Here is a 17,187-nt window from a genome sequence, read left to right as displayed (position 1 = left end):
CATTTACAGATTCTAGGTAAAGTACGTACGTACTAGTACTAAAGCTTAATCCTCTTCAAGAAATATGTAGGTATGGTCATTCTGATTTCAGACTGTTACAAATTCGTAAACTTTCCTGGACACTTTTAATTTCATTGGTCTTGTAGGCCCAGTAGCAGTAACACCAATGTTTCTATAGCCGATACTTTAGCATTGAAAATGTTAGTCTATATTTTGTACTGTTTTAGGGTTCCGTACCCAAAGGGTAAAAACGGGACTACATAAGACTTCTGAAATTTCACAGATTGTGTATTTCTGTTGCCGCGCCGCTATAACTGTAAATACTAAAAACAAAATAAAATTACATGTACCACAAACTTTTTTTATCCTTTTTTTGCTCGATACCACTCATGTCACAGAAAAGCACTTGAATTTTTTACAAAATTCTTAATTATGTGTACTTTAATAATAATAAAATTAAAATTGAGTAAATATTTGCTCCCATACAAAAAAACACAATTTTTGGCCTTTTTTGCTTTATAACGGTACGGAACCCTTCGTTCGGAGGCCGACTCGCACTTGGCTAATTTTTTAACTAAATAAAGCCGAGTACAAGAATTATGAGTATAAAAAAATTATATTTTACTCACTACATACCGCAGCTGATGTAAAACCAGAAATGGCAATTTTTATGTATAATTTCGATATTTAGTGCGCCAACTGGCGCCTTTTATACGAAGCGTGAGCGAAGTTTCGAAGTCAAGAGAACAATGTGGTAACCCGTCCGGCGTCCCTTTATACCGTATTAATTAATATCTTACAATAACCCATGTAAAGCTGTAGTTTTTAAGATATAATAGTCCCTACACAGTATGATTCTTCTTCTTCCATACCATACCATAAAAAATAATAAATCCATTCATCCATCCTCACAAAATTTTATTTATCATAGTAGAAGACATTTCAATTAAGTGTAAAAAATTAACTTTACATTTACTTAAATACATTTTTACAATTCCTGCATAAATACATACCACTAATACGGACCTGCACTGTACAAATGCAACTCAAAATACTAGTACGGGGTTCGTTATTTATTTGTATGTTATAATATACAGATACATGCTATTAAAAATTAATATAAATCTACTACAGTTTACTCCGCACCGGTTACCGCGCTCGCACATACTCGCACGTTCACGCACGCGGCGGAGCTCCGGTCTGAGCTACGCGGGGACTGCGGCGGCGTCATCTCGGCCGGTTCAGTAGCCGTAGCGCTCCTGCAGCGACGACACGACGCCGTTGGCGAGCGAGGACAGCCTGCCCGCCACGCGCGTCACGCCCGCGCGCACGCTTTCGCGCACGTCGTCCAGGTCGGGCGCCGACACGTAGGCGCGCGCGCCCCGCCCCCCGCCCGCCCCGCTCCCTCCGCCCGTCGCGCCCCCGCCGAACAGCTCCGCCGACGAAATGCTCGAGCTTCCCGAAAACCGCGACAGGTTCGCATCGCGCTCCCAGCTGTTCTCCTGCAACGACGAAATCGATTAATTGTTTTGCCCGCTCCGACCGTGAACCCCGACGCGGGCGAACCGCCCCGCTACTCACCTGCTCGCCGAAGAACTGCGCCGAGCTGATCGCCCTAGCCGAGCCGAACTTTTTGACGGCCGAGTCGTCTTCGGGCTCGGTCGCGTTTCGAGTCGGGCGGCGCGCGGCGGAAGGCGCGCGGGCGGCGGGAGCGGCGCGGGGCTCGGGCGGCGGCTCGGCGAACATGGAGCGGACGGCGCGCGGCGACTCGGGCACGATGCTCTCCCACGTGTCCTTGCGCGTGGTGGACTCGTTCAGCAGCGACTCCAGCCCCTTGCTGCTCCCGTACGGCTCGTTGCTACGGTATTATTATATATATATTATTTAGTATATTATTATAAACTTTACTATTATTCGGTTGGGGACAAAGTTTACTCACATTTTATATATAAATTCAAAAGGTTTAAATAAAACCTATATACTTTAGTCAATTGCAAATAAACTTAAAAAGTTTATTTGCAATTGACTAAAGTATATAGGTGTCATTTTGTTCGATAACTTTTTGCCATCTTATTGGTAGGGACATGATCCCATTGCATTGCTCTAAAAATTTTGGGGCTTCTGATGAAAAAACTGCGACAAGTGGTTTTGGCATTCCTCTTGTGATGTCAACCTGACACTGTCTAAGGAATTCTGCAGCGACCGAAACAGGTGGAAATCTGAAGGTGCAAGGTCAGGACTATTACACGGCGGATGCATTAACACCTCCCAGCCAAACTCCCATACTTTTGCGGAGTGGCTAAAGATATGCGGGTTCTAGCGTTATCATGGTGAAAAACTACACCCCTTCTTTTAACCCCCCCCCCCCCCCCTTTCGACCGCTTTCTCTCAACTTCTTGCTTTAATCTCATCAGTTGTTCGCAGTACAGTTCAGAATCGCTGGTCCTGCCTGCCGGTAACAGGTCATTCTATATTTAAAACCGCAATTGACAATGAAGTGTCAGATGTTGTCAATCGCGGCTTTGAATAGAAAATGACAAGTTTTTGACAGGGAGTCAATGATCGCTACCGCCATGTTTCGCCGAGTACAATATAGCAGAATAGAGCAACAATCTCGAGCTGTCAAACGAAACCGAAATTAATTTACGTCTGTGTGTAAAAATTTGTTTACATTTTAATAATATACACAAGCATCTTTCTAAGAAATTAAATTGCCAACGTGCCGATAAGTGCCAACTGGACGTCAAACAGATGAAAGACGGGTTGCACTCCGGGAGTGCCGGCAGAAGTAAAAACTTGATGATTAACGTTGTGCATTATTTTTTTTAACCCATCTTTTATGAAAATCGATTTTTTTTAATAAATAAATAAAATATCTTTTTATTCAAAATGGGTATCATGATCCACTTTTTGAAAGTCGAACGAAGAAACTACGTTTCCTACCACCGGTTCGGGAACTACCCCGCCGAGAAGAACCGGCGTAAGAAACTCGCACGGGGCCATCTTTTACTAAAAAAATGGAAAATTACAATGTTATGGCTTACAGCTATGTAACAAAAATAAAAGAAAAGTAACCTGCAAGGAGCCACCCTATTCCCAAGGTGTGCTGTCCTCGATGAAATCATTGACTTGATAATACGCTTTAGCACACAAACGTTCTTCAACTGCTTTTTTAAATTTGTCTAAAGGAAGATTTTGAACATTTTCTGGGACTTTATTGTATAGGCGTATACATTGGCCTTTAAAGGATTTGCTTACTTTGGCTAGTCTGAACATTGGTATTTCTAACTTGTTCTTATTTCTAGTATTTACAATTATGATTATCACTTTTCTTTTTGAAAATATTTATGTTCTTTCTAACATATAAGAGATTTTCCAAAATGTATTGAGATGCGACGGTCAGAATTCTTATTTCTTTAAAATTTTCTCTAAGAGATACAAAAGACGACATCTTATAAATAGAACGAATAGCTCGCTACTGCAGCACAAATATTGTATTAATGTCCGCCGCGTTTCCCCACAAGAGGATGCCGTAAGACATTATGCTATGAAAGTAGCTAAAGTAAACTAATCGCGCGGTCTCTATCTATATCAGTGATTTCACGAAATTTTTTAACAGCATATGCTGCAGAATTAATCGAAACCCTTACAATCGATTAAATTTTTAACCCATTTTTTATGAAAATCGATTTTTTTATTAATCGAAACCCTTACAATCGATTAAAAAATATCGACAAGTGTTAATCGAAGACACACCTACCAAGACATCAGCGCATAAATTGATGACGGCAAGAACCCTTGTTAGTGGAAGCAGTAACGCTGTGGTCAGAGTTTTGAATCTTGGTGATCGCGAGTTCTGCTTAAACAAAGGTGATGTCATTGGAAAGTGCGAAGAAGTTGTCTGGATGAGAAAGTGTAATTCGATCACAGGCTCAGACTCAGCAAACACCAGCAACTATGGAATAGTGACTGAGCTACTCGATGACTGCAAGAGTAATCTGACTTATTCGCAGAGCATGAAAGCTAAGAAGTTTTTACAACGCCACGCGAATATCTTCTCCAGTCAGGAAGGCGACCTTGGAAGAACGTCGATGGTTCAGCACAGGATAGATACCGGAAGCGAGAACCCAATTCGTCAACGAGCAAGACGGATACCCATTGCAAAGGAAAAAGAAGTTGAAGGCCTTTTGGAGGACATGAGAAGGAATAAGATAATTGAACCGTCTGCAAGTCCGTGGTGCTCACCAGTTGTATTAGTGAAGAAGAAAGATGGCAGCACAAGATTTTGTGTGGACTACAGACGTCTCAATGATGTCACTAAAAAGGACAGCTATCCATTACCTCGAATCGACGACACTCTGGATACCTTGAGTGGCATGAAATGGTTCTCGACCCTGGACCTGAAATCTGGATACTGGCAGGTGGAAATTCATCCAAAAGACAAGGAGAAGACAGCGTTCTCCACCGGTAAAGGTCTATGGCAGTTTAACGTCATGCCCTTTGGATTGTGCAACGCACCTGCCACATTTGAGCGACTCATGGAGTGTGTACTGGCAGGCTTAGTTGGAGAGGCTTGCTTAGTCTACTTGGATGACGTCATCATTGTTGGCCGCGACTTCGAGGACCATTTGCGAAACTTAGAACGAGTTTTCGCCAAAATAGAGGGGGCCAAGTTAAAGTTGAATCCGAAAAAGTGTCGTTTATTCAGGAGTAAGGTGAACTATCTCGGCCATGTTATCTCCAGTGATGGAATTCAGACGGACCCGGAGAAACTAGAAGCAGTCCAAAATTGGCCAACCCCTAAGAACAAAACCGAAGTGCGGGCATTTCTTGGCCTATGCTCCTACTACAGGCGTTTTGTTAAGGGATTCTCAGAGATAGCCAAGCCATTACATCGGCTGACAGAAGATAAACGACAGTTTATTTGGGACGAGACTTCCGAAGATTCTTTGCAGAAACTAAAGAAACATCTGTGTGAAACACCAATCCTGGGGTATCCACAACCTGAAGGTCAGTTTATTGTCGACACGGACGCAAGCAACACTGCCATTGGAGGGGTGTTATCTCAAAAACAGGGTGAAAGAGAAGTTGTAATTGCATATTTCAGCAAATCTTTATCTAAGCCAGAGAGAAACTACTGTGTGACAAGAAGAGAACTCTTGGCTGTCGTAAAGACGCTACAACATTTCAGCAAGTATCTCATTGGCAGACAGTTTTTACTGCGAACTGATCACGCAGCGTTGAAGTGGCTACTACAGTTCAAGAACCCAGAAGGTCAAGTAGCTCGATGGATTGAACAGCTCCAGGAGTATGACTTCAAGACCGAACACCGCAGCGGAAAGTCGCATGGGAATGCCGACGCACTCTCACGAAGGCCGTGTTCAGAAGACTGCAAACATTGTGTTAAGCAGGAATCTAATGAAGTAACATTAAAGTTAACGAAAACAAGTCCTTTGGGCCCATGGGAGAATGATGCTATGAGGGAGGCTCAAGAAACAGATGACGACCTTCGGCACATCATCACATGGAAGAAACGGGGTGATGAAAAACCAATCTGGAGTGAGGTTGCACCCACTGGCGCTATCACTAAGGCGTACTGGGCGCAATGGGACAGCCTGATACTTCAAAACGGAATAATCTACCGGAAATGGGAGAAGACCAACGGCAGAGAGTTCCATCTTCAGATAGTTGTCCCAAGAACGAGAGTACCGGATGTTCTCCGTGAAATGCATGATGGCGTATCAGGAGGTCATCTAGGAGTAAAGAGGACGTTAACAAAAGTGCGAGAACGATTCTACTGGTTGCATTGTCGAGACGATGTACAGGATTGGTGCCGCAAATGCACTACTTGCGCTGCAGTGAAGGGACCACAGACAAGGAGCCGTGGGAGCCTGCGCTTGTATAACGTTGGCGCACCGTGGGAACGAATCGCAGTTGACGTAGCTGGGCCATTTCCTGTAACGGAATCAGGAAACAAGTATTTTATGGTTGTCATGGATTACTTCACCAAATGGCCCGAAGTGTTCGCCATACCAAACCAGGAAGCTACAACAGTTGCTTCTAAGCTAGTCGAAGAAGTAATATCTCGCTTTGGTGTGCCTCTAGAAATCCATTCCGATCAGGGCAGGAATTTCAAATCGCAGGTCTTCCAGGAAGTGTGCAGAATTTTGGGAATGTATAAAACGAGGACCACCGCGTACCATCCACAGTCTGATGGAATGGTTGAGAGATTTAACCAGACCCTTGAGAGGCATTTGGCGAAATTGGTAGATGACAAACAAAAGGACTGGGACAAGTATATACCACTCTTCCTTCTGTCGTACCGTACCGCCGAGCATGAGAGCATAAAAGCTACCCCGGCGTATGTCAATTACGGTAGAGAACTACGAGTACCAGTAGACCTTTTGACAGGAGGATCACCGGAAGAACCAAAGACCGTACCAGATTATGTCTGCGATTTAAGAGAAAAGATGCGTTATATACACGCCATGGTTCGGGAAAATGGGTTACAGTCAAGTGAGAACATGAAGACCAGATACGACCGGAAATCGAATACAAGCGGCTTCGAAGAAGGGTCACTGGTGTGGCTGCATAACCCAACTCGCCGAAAAGGCAAATCTCCAAAGTTGCAGACCAAGTGGGACGGCCCATACAAAGTGGTTACCCGATTGAATGACGTGACTTACAGGATTCAAAAGCAACCAAGAGGGACATTCAAAGTGGTACACATAGACCGTCTGGCGCGTTACCATGGCAGTAACAATGATGCTCGGGACGAGCATCTCTAAGAGGGGAGTAGTGTTACGGTACATGGTATACGGACACGTGGTGCGCAAGTACATACTCGAACCTTCTAAAAAGGTCCAATGTTTGTTTACGTGTTTACCCTTTATTTGTTAGCGTGTTTGAATTTAGACCTTATGACTGAGTCCATAAGGTCTAAATTAAATTCAACTTACTGCACTTATCGCAAGGACGGCAGTTTTATTGTGGCACATTCCCGAGCCTCCTAGAAATTTCCCACGGTTGTTTACTTGTTTACGTGAATCGGGAAATTTCTGGAATTCGTCTCGCCATATAAAAAGAGCCGCAGGCAGGCCCGGCTAGTCAGTTCGTTTCGAGTTTTCATCAAGGCGATTTCGGAGTGATCAATAGTGAGTGAACCAGTGAAACCTGCGACTTGGCTACGACCTAGGACAGTGATAGTGCTTAGTGATTGGACCTAGTGATTTGTGTTTGGACTTAGTGCTAAGTGTTGTGACCTAGTGTTTAGTGCAGTGTTAATAAAGTCTTCAAGAGAGTCACCAGGTCTTTCTCTCCAAATCCTCGAACCCTAGCACGTAACAATATTTTACTCAATGATTTATAACCTCCCTTTATTAGGTAAACAGTTTTTATTCCACATTTGTAATTATGATATATATATAGATCTGGTTATGTTCCGATTTAATGGAGAAAAATTAAAACTATTTCAATACCTAAATTAAATGATAATAATAAACTTCGGCCGATATCACTTATTTCTTGCGTATGCAAAACTTTTCATTTGATGTTATCGAAACCTCATCGGGTACCTCGTCCACTAGCCGCAATGTACCGCGGCCTGGGCGACTCCGAATCGGCATCATCGGGCTTTCTCACTACACCGACCGGTCAGCAAGCAGAGCACATCTCTCCTGGTCAGCACGTAGCATCGGCCCCGCACGGCAGCTATCCGACTCACTGGATCCCGTGCAGCAGCTTAAAGTTCCGACTCACTGGGACTCACTGCGGATCCCGTGCAGCAGCTTAAAGTTCCGACTCACTGGGACTCACTGCAACAGTTCCGACTCACTGGAAGACACTGGCACTGGCGACTCAAGCGATAAGACTTCAAGATTCGACCTCCGGTCTTCGGGTGGGGAGTGATGTGGCGGTACCCACAATTCGCCTAACCTACATCGCGCTATCGAAGTTTTCCAAGCGCGTCGGTATATATACGGCAGCTGAAATGTATCACGTGGGCTCCGGCCTAACCGAGCATAGCACCTCGCTCGGTCGGAAGATCTTCCTTTTGTTATGTATAATGTGGGTACTTGTAATATTGTGGGTAATTGTGAACAATTAATAAAACAGTCTGCTCGGGATCTCGGCCTTTCATTGACGTAACACCTTTGTGGCCACCACGCATTAATAGGCGTGGTGCCGCCAAGCGAGCCGCCGCGGCCTTACGCTACGCTCTAACGCTACGGTACGCTCGCTTGGTGTGGACGTTGTTCGCCCGAGGCGGGCGCATGCTCACGCTCGGGCGAGCGCGCGCGCGGCCGAGCCGAGCGGTGTCGGTTTTTTGAAATGCTCAAAGGTGCCTCGGTCGTTTGCCTCGCGCAGTGTGGACGTCACATGTTTTATTTTGTGCCGCGGTCAAAACTGAACGATCAGAATCGACAACTAATAAGTTTATACGCCGCAAATGTATGGCTTTGGGATGCCAAGGATCCCAATTACTCTAACAGAGGGATGAGGGAAGATTCTTGGAGAAAAATCAGCCGCAAAATGAATATTTCTGTTAAGGGTCTAAAAAATGGAGTCTTTGTTAGGATCATAGAGACGAAATTCTCCTATTTTTATAGTTGTGTATAGCAGAATAAAAGCATAAGCTGCCACGGCTGTGCGTACGTGCGGTGCCTCGTGTCTTTGTGAGCAATGGCTCGGGCTGTTCGAGCGAGGCAACCTTGCTGTGTACGGCCGCCGCGCCCTCGGCGAGCATGCCTCGACGCGGCTGCTCGCTTGCCGCGCGCGGCGGGCCTCGCCCGAGGCGGCTCGCTTGATGTGGACCCGCCTAATGCCACATTGGTGACCCCGACGTGATCACAAAAGAATTGAGACTTCAAGCGCGCGAGTATTGACGCTACGTTATAACGAACGATCGTTACAACGTAGCGTCAAAACTAGCGCGCTTGAAAGAATTGAGATTTCGAGCGCGCGAGTTTTGACGTTACGTTATAACTTATATTGCTCAGCTCACAATTGACATAAAATATATGTCTCTAATGTCTAATGTGAGCTGTTCCTATCTCTAGTAGGGCAAAACCAGAGATAGATCAAATATTGGGAACGGTCGTTAGTGGAACGCGCCACTAACTATAAGTGACAAAATATGACAATTTCAAAATGTACTAACTTTGACATTGGAGTTTTGCCGGGAATACAAAAGAGTTATGTTATGTTTTTACGAGGGCTGCTATTTATGTATCCGGAACTGGCCACTTACAAGAACAATATTTAAAAAGTAATTACAACATTTGAAAATAGAACTCTTTGGTTGAAGAATACATTTTGTTTCATGTGACTGTCAATTATTTTTCCATTGTCGCTTCATTTTGAAAATTGCGTGTCTTCATTTGCCATGGATTTAACGCGTGAACATTTTCGTGCAATGATTTACTACGATTTTCGGCGTGGGCTAAATCAACAACAGTGCTTTATTCAACTCACCGCAACTTTTGGAGATGAAGCACCATCAAAAACCACTGTTTATCACTGGTACAGTGAGTTTAATCGTGGGCGGTCTATGCTCACGGATGAAAATAAAGAAGGTCGCCCAAAAACAGCTGTTGTCCCACAAAATATAGATGCTGTGCGGGAACTAATAATGCGTGATCGTCATGTTACATATCGCGAGATAGAGGCGTCCTTAGGCATAAGTATGACGAGCATACATAAGATATTACACGAACATTTGGCTGTAAAAAAAATATGTTCGCGTTGGATTCCGCACAACTTGACAATCGATCAAAAACGGGCTCGTGTCGATTGGTGCAAAAAAATTATAAAAAAATACAACCGTGGTACGTCAAAAGCCGTTTATAATATCTACACAGGTGATGAATCTTGGATCTATGCATATGACCCCGAAACTAAACAACAGTCAACGGTGTGGGTGTTCCAAGATGAGCCGAAACCAACAAAAGTTACTCGTGCAAAAAGTACTTTGAAGCAAATGGTCGCCTGTTTTTTTGGAATTAATGGACATGTGGCTACAGTGCCATTAGAGAATCGTAAAACGGTTAATTCTGAATGGTATACGACCATTTGTTTACCAGAAGTCTTTGAAGAAATAAGAAAGGACAACCGACAACGCAGAATCATATTACATCACGACAATGCTAGCTGTCACACCTCAGCTGAAACAACTCAGTTTTTGGAGGGTCAAAAGATCGAATTGACTGGTCATCCGCCGTACAGCCCTGATTTGGCACCTAACGATTTCTTTTTATTTCCATACGCGAAGAACAAATTACGTGGTCAACGTTTTTCGAGCCGCGAAGAGGCTGTTGATGCGTTCAAAATGCACGTTTTGGAGATACCTCAATCAGAATGGAAAAAGTGCTATGAAAATTGGTTCCAGCGTATGCAAAAGTGTGTCGATCATCTCGGCGAATATTTTGAAAAGCAATAAAACCATATTAAAAGATATATGTTTGTTTCTTTTTTTAATTCGGGATACATAAATAGCAGCCCTCGTATATTATTTTCCTAAAATTGTGTTATTTCGGTTTTTAATGCGTAATGTTGGTAGAATATTAACCATTAAATATTCGTTGTCGTGCATAAGTGTGGGCAAGTGATACAATGTCATTTTGTGTTCCCTCCAAAACTCCATCGAAACAAACAAAAAAAAGATACAGCCGAACGTATTACCTCCTCCTTTTTGGAAGTCGGTCAAAAATACGTAAAATGATTTACTTTTTCTTGCTTGCAACAACTTGCTATGTCCATAATCGAGATTGTATATTATTGCAAAGCGGGCACAGACAATAGTTATGGTACGCACCGAATCATGACGAATACGTTGTTGAAGTCGTCGACGTCGTCGGCGGGCGGCGTCGCGCCCTCCTGCTCGATGGCGGCCATGTCCGCCGCCGCCGAGTGCGACACGCCCCTGCAACACGAACATCGTACACACTAGGTACACACTACGCCTTTTCACGGGGCTGCTGCCCATCACACAATATTAATATGTCTGTATAAAATACGACACCAAGTAAACTACAGCCTACATCCGCCAAGTCGCTGGTTATCTCATAATGTAATGTGAAATCTCAAATCAAACATCTACATTAGCGGTCCCCCGACACACCTTGACAACAATTTTGGACTAAAATATTACTTTACACAAGTTAGGAATTATTTAAACTTAAAGGCAGTAAATATTATTTCATGGGCAGTTCCATGTAAAAGTCTACCATAAACTAAGAAAATAAATACCTGATTTTGGTATTAAATATACTTAATTATAGTCACAACATTATGGTACTATTAAGATTTTATAGAAGCAACAATTTCTGAGCATTACTTTTCTAGCAAAGCTGCCATTTATGAGATGATGTCGTGAGCTCGGCTGAGTGTGGTTTTTTGTGATGAAGTTCTGACTTAGTTTTCACGTTATCTATTTTAAATTCTTGTCATATTTTGCTACACACTGATTGTTCACACAATTAAATACTGATATAGCTTTTGAGACTCGGGAAAATTCATTTAAAAAAAGATATAATAGGCTTGTAAGATCACAGTGTCGAGTTGTAGTGTCGGTCACATAAAAAACATTACTTTTGTCTTTAACTACAGTAAAATTACTTTTACATCAATAAAATTAGAAACTTTCCTACGTGACGCCGTTACTCAAATGATACTGGAATTAAAAATTTGTCATCTTTTTCTATAACACCTAAACTCTAAAAAATATTTTTGTAGTGTCAGTCACATTATAGAGTTGATCACGCCCAAAAAAAGCTTTTTGTTTGTTAGTTTTGGTGATAGATGGCGAAAATAGCTATAGAAAGCAGAGAGAGAGAAGCGGAAAGCTAATTTATTATTTTAAGTACCTGCCAGACCTGCCTACCTGCCTCAAAGTCAAATATAATCCAAAATTTAATAGGATATGAGATTCTTACAGATATCGTAAGAAAATAAGATAAAATTATTGATCTTTAAACTTTATTGAACGTAAGGTAGACCTGCAGAACTGGAAACCTTCTAAAGTAATAGCGACCGAAACTTTATAGTGTCTGGTCATTCTTACCTCTATAGGGCTCATATAAAGGAAAATTTTTAGCTTAAAAAATGACGAAAGTCTGCCTATCGCTGGCTCTTGTGTTATTATATTAATAGTTTTTTAGAAGATTTCGTGTTGAGTTATTTTTTGACAAATTATTAGTGATTTCGTTTTTGTGATGTTTAAGTTCAAAAAAAGCATTTTAATGAATTAACTAATTACTGATTTGGTTTTATATAATTTTAGAGTTCATATTGTACGTGCTGAGGCCTGAGACACATAAATTTTAAGGTGTCATGTAAAACTACCGACTTTTACCTGTACAAAGTGAGTGTAGTGTCGGTCACGTTTTGGACTGTAGTGTCGGTCACAATTTCTTTTGCTAATAAATATTTTTTTAAATAACTTACAGGTTTTAGGTAACCATTTTATAATAGTATGTTTCATGCATTTTCGATAAAAATACGAAGTAGAGTTATTTAGCACACAGAGAGGAAGATTATTGGTGTTTACAAACACTCTCGGAAACGACTTCCTTTTGCATGTCACGGTCACGTTTATGTTTGACTAAATAAATGCTATTTGAAAACAACAGTGTACACTATTTTTTCTGCATAAGTTAACTTGTTTAATGTGCTACAAAGCCATCTGAAAATTGATATTAACAACATGATAGTAACCATAATATATGACAAAATAAAACGCAAGTCGTATCAAATGTAGAGTCAGTCACATATGGAATTGCCATCATTACTTTTTAAAGCGGGGGTTTTTTAAAATTTCTTAATTTAATTTTATTTCATACTTTTTAAACTTATGTTGGTTATAGTGCAGAATAATTCCTATCAACATAATCATATTCTCATGATTACCAACTATCAATGTCCTTTTCAATGAGGCCGTTAATATGAGCCCAAACATGAAACCTCCACTTTGGGTTCATACGAAGCTCGGTTCCTATAGAATCCAGGTGATGCTGCAGAAGCAGCATGTAAATATTTACTGTCTATCTACTTTTTATTGGTTGTCGCAATTAAAATGAGCCCAAAAACGAAAGCTCTGCTCTAAGTTGGCGAGGAGTTGGATATCCTATTTATTACCAGGTGATGCTACAGCACCAGGTCAACTTTCCATTAATATGTGTATAATATGTATATTGTTTATATTGACAAATGCCATGAACTAGAATGAAATATAAAACCCATCAATCGAATCCAAGTTGCTAACGGCCTTTCATGAACCAGATAAACCCTGATTGTCCAGCACTGAGCAGGCTGATGATGATGAATTATAGCTAAGAACACTCTCGATCATGTCAGCTTTCAAACAAAAAAAAAATAGATTAAAATCGGTCCCTCCGTTTGGATGCTACGATGCCACGGACAGATAGACACACAGACACGTCAAACTTATAACACCCCTCTTTTTTGTCAGGGGTTAAAAATACGACACTTAGTCACTTTTTTCCATGTACTCTTCTACAACTTTTACAGTGAACTCTATATTAGAGAGTAACACAGAATGTACTATCCATATCGTATTAAGCAGTTCTAGGGTTTTAAGGAGTCAGTGTTTGGGACACGCTCGCGTAATTATTTAATTGATTTATTAACATCAGTTCGCATCGATCAATCAATTATGAATTTGTTAGTAAAGGACAATAATATAATTATGTTATGACAGTGGCATGCATGTAATTTATTAACCTCTGCGATTGTTGTGCGCGGGCGGGGCGCGCGGCCGCCATGCCTAGGCGGTCGGCGTTAGCTCGCGCAGGCGCAGCGCCGGCAGCGAGACGCAAAGATGCCGCCTCGCGCTCCACACGCTCCAGCGTCGCCGCGTCGCCGCCGCCCGCCGCCGCCGCCGCCGCCGACGTCGACGTCGCAGCCTGCACACACACCATTCATGTTGTAAAAAAAAGTTGTTTACGTCAATTATATCATAATACTCCAATGCATCCTGTTATTTTATGAATGATTTAAGATAATTCTTATGAGAAGCAATTTACAAAAAATGAAATACTGAATACAAAAATTACCTCAGCTTTAAGTTTCTCAGCCATCTTAGCTTCCCTCTCAATATCGTCGAAGTTGGCTACAACTTTTGTGGCTCCGAGACCCCCTTTACGAGCCCCCAGCTAAAAACATTACACATATTATTTGTAAGTATAGCTATTTATATACTTAAATAAAGTATTTAATTTATAAGAATTTAAATACATATTTGAAACTATTCTTGCTAAACTATGACTGGTCTAAAAACTTGTATGGCAAGAACTTGAGTCAGAAATTTATGCAACATACTTAAAGCTACATAATACATAGATTAGAAAAACTTACAGTGGAGCGACGTGGAGCAGGTTTTGTCACAGTCTTCTGGTCATTGGTCGATGTTCCCCACAAACGTGCATCTGAGCTGAGGTTTTCCAAGGTCATATTATTTATCTGTAAATTATTTCAATATCTAGATTGAATATTTTAGCAACAGAGGATTGTATTGTTTGTACAAATAGATTTTAGGATTATTATGAATTATATTATATTAAGTTATAACAAAAATTGTTAAGTTAAAATTGACAAAATGTATAATTAGTGAACACAATATTAACAATAAAATAATATATTACAAAACAGAAAATACAACTGCTAGTTTAAAATGTATATGTGTATTATGAGTAGGAGATTTTACATGAAATAATGTGAAGCTGCCAGGGCAGATAAATCATGCAGGCAGTGTAGCCTGCATGATGTATCTGAAGATGTTATGTTACCTGAGGAGCAATATCATTAGCGTTAGTGTCTGAGAAGGTGCCATGCTCTGCAAACCAGTCTACCTCAGACTCCTTTGTCTCCTTGGCTTCCACAGGTGCTGGGTCTAGGTACAGCTAAACAGACAATGTATTCAGTACTTACTTTGGCATTCTATTCATTTTGAAATGACTGTAAAGAAGTTGTTCCCGAATTGAGCGATAATGCCCCCTTGTGTGCGCACACAAGGGGGCATTATGAAGGCCTAAATGTTGGGACCCAGAAAAAATATGGCGGTGTTCAGTAGGCTTGAGGGGGGGGGGGGGGGGTTTTTTTAATCTGGATGCATTTTAAATTGAAACAATGGGGGCGCTAAAACATAATTTGTTCTCAAAGTGTTCAATAGACATAATAAGTTTGGGAACCCCTGCTGTAAGGCATAAAATAATTTGTTAACCGATGATATTGTCCTCCAACCATTGGTATCTTTATAATATATCCGGTAATGCTTGTTTTACACAGGTGACAAAAGCCGCCCAAAATTGGGGTAGGTTTCTGAACCTACCGAACTAGAACCTAGCAAAATATCCTATAATAATGTTAAGCTCTAGAGTGTAAGTTACAAATCAATGCATTTACTTTCGTTCCATATGTTTTCATGGCTTGCTCTGATAAGGCACTCAGTTTATCACGATACAGCTGAGCAACTCGGGAGCTATACTTTTGCCGTGCGTCCTCTGTCACCAAGCCATTGGTCCGGAAAAACTGAGTCTGAAAGGATAAAAGATAAATGATACGATAGAACACAATGAGAACTATACAACTTTTGATAACACACTGCGAATGAATATACCGCGTTGACGTTTCCTCCTAGTTGCATGTTCCTTAATTGCTTCCATGTCCAATTAGTATCGAGTTGGGTTGAGCGCACAAATGTGAGGTGGACTCCGAGACTCCGGTGGACCGCCGAACAGTCCAAACATATGAAAACACCGTACGTCACAGAGGACCACGTAGGATTTTTCGCGTTGCAGTCAAAACAGACCTGTAATGTAAATGTTTCATTAAAACTATTTATAGGATAGGATACTGTATTCAGAGAATGATACAAACTTTATTAGCTGGAATAGCACGTAATCTTTGAAAAACTGCTTCAATATCGTTTTTACTGGGTCCCGAGTCAGCCATTTTTATTATATTTGAAAATGAAATTGAAACTTCAAACTTGAAGACTGACGTTGATCTATGACGTGTTCATGGTTCATAGCAATGGTTCATAGACATTTCTTTTTTTAATAATGAGGGATTTTCCAATTTTTTTTATTTTATTGTCAAACAGTTTCCATTTTAGTAACTAGATGGCGTATGGGTAGACAACTATCGGTAATACCAGGGAATACAATTGCTACAAAACTGGGCAAAAGAATGTAAAACTTGATACATTTCAATTTGAAAAAGACGCAATAATATTCCAATGAATAGGATAATATAGTTATTATAACGATGTTTTAGGTAAAACTCACGGAAGAAATAGCCCTATTTACCGATATTCACACCAAATGTCACAGGAATTATACATTTTGGTTTTGGCATCATCTTACCTGCACTTGTGCAAGATATTTAATGGCTAATATTTTACCAATAATGAATACCAAAAACCCAAATAACACAATTTGGTAAAAAATAATAAAAACCACACCAACAATAAAAAGTAGAAGAAGTTTGAAAGTGACATGCCCGCCAAAACTCTTTAAGTTTTTTTTTTCTTGGCAACTTGACACAATTTTGCGTATGATGTGCCACAGACGAGTAAAAGGTAAGGAACTAGCGGAAGGAATAACAGGAACGGAATTTGGAATAAGATAATTAATATAGTTTACAACTCTACATATAAATAAATTACAATATAATACAACTTAAAAATTAAATATTAATTATAATGAAGTAGAATATTTACAAAAGTAGGAAATGGGATAGGAATCAATGATAGGCTGTGATATAAATGGGAATGATCATGGAGAGGACAGGATAAAATAATATGGTTTAAATCGCCAATTTCGCCACACTCGCATAAATTATCACGTCGAACGCCAATTCTCTCAAGGTGTGTAGGAATGCACAAATGACCGAGTCTCATTCGAATAATCGATGTTGTTACGCTTTTTAAAAGATGAATTTTAGCAAACCAAGGCTTAGCTGGAATTACGGGTTGAATTTTTTGATAATGAACTGCTTTTGTTTGACTGCTCAGTCTCCATGACTCATCCCACGCTACTACGAGAGAGTTTCTGGCAAGAGCAGCCAAATCATGAGTGTAGTTGGACGTAGTTAAGCAGAAAGGACTCAACCCACAAAATGGGCAAAATTGAGTTAAGTATGCCATCGTACTGCTGAGGGTCGAATCTA

At 41.0% G+C, this 17,187-nt stretch overlaps 1 protein-coding gene across 2 annotated transcripts; it reads right to left on the bottom strand.

Moving 5' to 3' along the window:
• Positions 1–1,052: 1,052 nt before the first annotated feature.
• LOC121726345 (probable ADP-ribosylation factor GTPase-activating protein AGD9) lies at positions 1,053–16,006 on the bottom strand. 2 transcript variants are annotated; one of them, XM_042113663.1, is made up of 10 exons: positions 15,895–16,006; positions 15,635–15,826; positions 15,421–15,552; positions 14,805–14,918; positions 14,374–14,478; positions 14,073–14,171; positions 13,741–13,922; positions 10,814–10,921; positions 1,582–1,858; positions 1,053–1,502 (listed from the first exon to the last, which is right to left on the bottom strand). In XM_042113663.1, exons 1-10 carry the CDS (start codon positions 15,967–15,969, stop codon positions 1,242–1,244), a joined length of 1,545 nt encoding a protein of 514 aa, XP_041969597.1. In that variant the 5' UTR covers positions 15,970–16,006; the 3' UTR covers positions 1,053–1,241. The 2 variants fall into 2 exon arrangements, with proteins under 2 accessions (XP_041969597.1, XP_041969598.1); XM_042113664.1 differs by having other exon boundaries at positions 14,868–14,918.
• Between the last annotated feature and the right edge of the window lie 1,181 nt (positions 16,007–17,187).

The sequence above is a fragment of the Aricia agestis genome, chromosome 4 (genome assembly GCF_905147365.1).
Source record: "Aricia agestis chromosome 4, ilAriAges1.1, whole genome shotgun sequence".
NCBI lineage: Eukaryota > Metazoa > Arthropoda > Insecta > Lepidoptera > Lycaenidae > Aricia > Aricia agestis.
The sequence above is the reverse complement of the archived record's forward strand: the minus strand, read 5'-3'. Positions and strand labels throughout refer to the sequence as shown.

Bases quoted from the DNA above. Each gene is read 5' to 3' on its own strand.
- LOC121726345 (XM_042113663.1), bottom strand. From the start codon at position 15,969: ATGGCTGACTCGGGACCCAGTAAAAACGATATTGAAGCAGTTTTTCAA. The intron at 14,172-14,373 runs GTAAGTTTTTCT...TAATGTTTTTAG, and splicing joins CTGCTCCACGTCGCTCCACT to CTGGGGGCTCGTAAAGGGGG. The intron at 10,922-13,740 runs GTTAATAAATTA...TTCGTGTTGCAG, and splicing joins CGCGCACAACAATCGCAGAG to GGGCGTGTCGCACTCGGCGG.